The 4,474-nt window shown below is 43.3% G+C and overlaps 1 protein-coding gene across 1 annotated transcript; it reads left to right on the forward strand.

Annotated features, from left to right (window-relative positions):
* The first annotated feature begins 315 nt into the window (after positions 1 to 315).
* On the forward strand, positions 316 to 3,400 carry LOC133879534 (scarecrow-like protein 22). Its single transcript, XM_062318128.1, has one exon. The coding sequence runs from the start codon at positions 807 to 809 to the stop codon at positions 3,057 to 3,059; it is 2,253 nt and encodes a 750-aa protein (XP_062174112.1). The 5' UTR covers positions 316 to 806; the 3' UTR covers positions 3,060 to 3,400.
* The last annotated feature ends 1,074 nt before the right edge of the window (positions 3,401 to 4,474 follow it).

Consider the following 4,474-nt stretch of genomic DNA (forward strand, 5'->3'; position numbering starts at 1 on the left):
ACTGTTTGAGGTGTAATATTGTCACAAATACTCCATCATTAGGCCTTGAAAATGACCTTAATTATTATTATTATAGTGAATGTTTGTCGATAACGCGCTATGTGTGAGAGTAGGGGTTGAGAGAGTGATAGAGACCCTACTAGGGGAGATAACTACGTCTACAGACAAAAGCCACATAAAAAAAATTATAAACGAGAAAACATAAAAAAAAAAAAAAAAAAATATAGAGAGAGAGAAAGGGAGAGGGAGAGAGAGAGAGAGAGAGAGAGAGAGAGAGAGAGCACTTTACCACTTTTATATGTTGCACGCATCCATAGCAGAAGACACAAGGAAGACAGAGTGCTCCAAAGAGAGAAGAAAGAAAACCCCACCAAAGTGTTTATTTTTTTCCCAAGCCACGGCACAAGAAGGAGGAAGATGATGCCAAAAATGGGTTTGTGCTTTATTACAAAAATATAGAGAGAGCCCTTGGTGCACGGGAAAGAAGAGAGGAAGGAGAGGGGAAGCAGGTGGCAGTTGAGGGGGTGTGTGGGTGGTGAAATGGATTCTTGAGCTCTGCATGCATCATAGAACAGCACAGGTGTCTTTAATTTGTGTCAGAGTTTCAAACCTCCAAAATCTGATTTTGTTTTCTAACCTTTTACTGTCTGCCTCTTACAAATTTGAGACCAAACCCATTTTCTATTTTGTGCTTTTTTAAAGCCTTTGGTGGGGGGTTCTTGTCTTCTTAAAACTGGAGGGTTTTGGGTGCTTGAGTTTGTGGTTGTTGTTGTTATTGTTGTACTTGTCCTTGTTCATTTTCTTAGATGAAGGCCATGCCCCTGCCCTTTGAGGAGTTTCAAGGGAAGGGGGTGTTGGATTTTTCTACTGCATCTTCAGATTCACTGCCCCAACACCATCAGTATCATCTTCTTCATCATCATCATCATCATCAACATCAGCAACAGCATCAACAACAACAACAACAACAACAACTACCACCACAACAAAAGTGGCAAATCAACAAAGAAAATTGCTATGTGGGCACTGAGCCCACCTCAGTTCTTGACACTAGAAGAAGCCCCAGCCCTCCCACTTCAACATCCACCCTGTCTTCCTCTCTCGGCCACGGCAGCGGCGGCTCCACTGACACTACGACCACCAACAACACATCCGGCGTGGTGGCGTCAGCAGCAGCAGCCTCGGCCTCCGTCGAAAACCCGCCCCACCACGCCGGCGTCGACATAGGCGAAAAATGTGGGCTGAGAATGGAGGATTGGGAGGGCGTGTTGTCTGAGTCCCCGCCTGGCCAAGAGCAGTCCATTCTCCGGCTGATTATGGGGGATATTGAGGACCCATCTATGGGATTCAACAACATGGAATTCAACGCTGGTTTCGGCATCGTAGACCAAGCTATTAGCTTTGGTCTTGAACCCATTTCTGCAGCAAATTCCGTCGCCAACATTGATCCTTCTTTACCTCTACCCTCTCCCGATTTTCCCTTCGGCAATGCAAGGTTTGGTTCGGTTTCCGCTCCCAATCAGCACACGAACCCTTTGTTCTCTGTTCCAGCAAGTAATCTTTTGCCGGGCGTATTCCATCAACAACAGCTGCAAGCAATTGAAGGCGTGGATGAGAAGCCACAGATTTTCAATCCCCAGATGATAATGAACCAGAATCAAGCTCAGTATGCTCAAAACCCGGCTTTGTTTATGCCTCTGACGTATGCCCAGTTGCAAGAGCACCACCATCTTTCACCGCCGCCGGCAAAAAGGCTCAATCCTGGGGCTATTGGTTCAAACTATCAGGTTCCTAAGGTGCCATTTTCGGATTCTGGGCAAGAATTATTTCTCCGGCGACAACAAAGTCAGATGCTCCCTCAACAACAGAGGCCAATGATGGTGGCGGCGAAGCAGAAGATGGTGAACGATGAATTGGCGAGCCAGCAACAGCAACAGCAGCAACACCTTCTTCAGCAGGCCATAGTTGACCAGATACTAAAGGCAGCAGAGCTGATCGAAACAGGGAATTCGGTACTCGCGCAAGGGATATTGGCGCGGCTCAATCACCAGCTCTCTCCAATCGGCAAGCCTTTCCAAAGGGCTGCTTTCTATTTCAAGGAGGCCTTGCAATTTCTCCTCCATGTGAACACCACTGGTAATTCTTTGCCCTTGTCACCACAACCACCACCGCCTATTAGTCTCATTTTGAAGATTGGTGCTTACAAGTCCTTCTCCGAGGTCTCCCCGGTTCTTCAGTTTGCAAATTTTACTTGTAACCAAGCCCTTCTTGAGGCCTTTGAAGGCTTTGATAGAGTTCACATCATAGACTTCGATATTGGTTTTGGTGGGCAATGGGCCTCTTTTATGCAGGAGCTCGCCGTGAGAAATGGCGGTGCTCCTGCTCTTAAAATCACTGCATTTGCATCCCCATCCACACACGATGAACTCGAGCTCGGTTTCACTCTTGAAAATCTGAAACATTTTGCTTCTGATATTAACATTGCATTTGAGTTCGAAATTGTCAACTTTGAACACTTGAACTCCGGTCCTTGGCCACTGCCACTTCGTTTCTCGGAGACTGAAGCAATTGCTGTGAATTTGTCAATTGTTTCCTTATGGAATTACCCTGTATCCCTTCCTGCTGTTCTCCGCTTTATAAAGCAGCTCTCCCCCAAAATTGTTGTCTCTTTGGATAGAGGCTGTGATCGAACTGATACTCCATTTCCCCACCACATTATTCATGCCATTCAATCTTATTCGGGCCTGCTCGAATCGCTGGATGCTGTTAATGTGAACCCAGATGCCTTGCAAAAGATAGAGAGGTATTTGCTACAGCCAGGCATTGAGAAAATCGTTCTGGGTCGCCACCGTTTGCTCGATCGAACGCCTCCGTGGAAGAATGTATTTTTGTCATCTGGGTTCTCCCCATTGACATTCAGTAACTTCACCGAGTCGCAAGCGGAGTGTCTGGTGCAGAGGACTCCGGTTCGGGGGTTCCATGTCGAGAAGAAACAGTCTTCGCTTGTTCTCTACTGGCAGCAAAAGGAGCTTGTCTCGGTGTCGGCTTGGAGGTGCTGATTGAGAGGCTGAGTAGCATTTTGAAATGGTTCCACCAATTAATTTTCATTGCTAAGGTGCTTCATAACTTACTGTTTTAGTTGATCTTTTTTAAATTACCTTGTCTGTGGTTCTCCTTTGCTAATTGTCTATGAGCTTTAGGCTTATTGTTCCCAATCAAGACACCAAATATTTTAGTAACTGGATGGCTTTGTACAGTTGCTTATGTTTAGTCTCTTACTTTGAATATGGGTATTATTACTGTAATGTTGTTTTTTCATGTCTTTAAGGTGGTGGTTATTGTTTGTTGTACACTTGACAACAATGCAATTCAAGTTATGAAGTAAAAAGAATTTAACCCTGCTGATATAAGTCCTTTCTGGTTCATTCATATACTAATTGAATTGTTGCCGTATTTTACGGGGATTAAATGCTCAATTTGATCCTCTACCTTGAAGAAGTTCTACATGTTTGTTATTCAACTTCAATTTTCTCCAAATTCTATCAAGTTGTGAGTGAATTTAAATCGGTTAGTGATATCCAAAATTGTTGCTGAATTTGGTTGTTCTAGCTTCTGGTGTCCTCATCATTTACGCAGGCAGGTTTCTGTAAAATTCTGGAAATGCCAAATAATTTAGAGAGGAAAATAGCTCCATGATTTTGAATATGTAGTAGTTCTGAAGCGTGGGAGAAGAGAAGGGATCCAACAAAAAACATTTTTTTCTTTGCATATTTCCTCTTGCTATCATTGTTTATTACTGTTGTATTTCTAGCATACCTACGCGGGAAAAGGGGATAATTTTTTGCCATCATTCCAGATTCATAGTTGAATGATATAATCACACCTTTTAGGATTAGTTGCGACATGATTATCATGGCTGATTTCCTTCTCTATGTGAGCTAATAACACCCCTTGCATTTTCCCTTGGTTTGCATGTGCATTCATCATATTAACTTTTCCATGGTGTGTTTTGTCTCCACGAATTGGGGCCAATTCCAAATCCTTTGCAGCCCCCCAGACCAGATTAGGGGTGGTAATTTGTGTCTACTTGTTGGATTTGAGTCGTGTCGTGTCGTGTCGTGTCGAGGCATAAGTATAAGATTATATAAGTAAATTATAATCCGACCAATTTAATTAAGCGGCTCATACCCTTTAACCTTAACTTTCCAATTTTGTATTGGGTTCGTATTGTGCTCACGGGCTATGTTAAACTTGACAGCTCCTATGTCGCATGGCAGGTACAGATTGTGCCTAGACATTGTTTATGTCAATCTTAACTTGACCGATGTAATAAAATGAGTCAAATTCTTCAATCCTAATATGCTAACGAGCTATGGTAAAAATTGATAGCTTTTATGTCGTATGGCATGTACGGTTTGTGCCGATACATGGTTTATGTTAATCTTAACTTGACCCACGTAATAAAATGAGTCAA

Source organism: Alnus glutinosa, chromosome 10 (genome assembly GCF_958979055.1).
Source record: "Alnus glutinosa chromosome 10, dhAlnGlut1.1, whole genome shotgun sequence".
Lineage (NCBI taxonomy): Eukaryota > Viridiplantae > Streptophyta > Magnoliopsida > Fagales > Betulaceae > Alnus > Alnus glutinosa.

What these genes read in the sequence shown, in the direction of transcription:
- LOC133879534 (XM_062318128.1), top strand. Translation starts at nt 807, where the DNA reads ATGAAGGCCATGCCCCTGCCCTTTGAGGAGTTTCAAGGGAAGGGGGTG.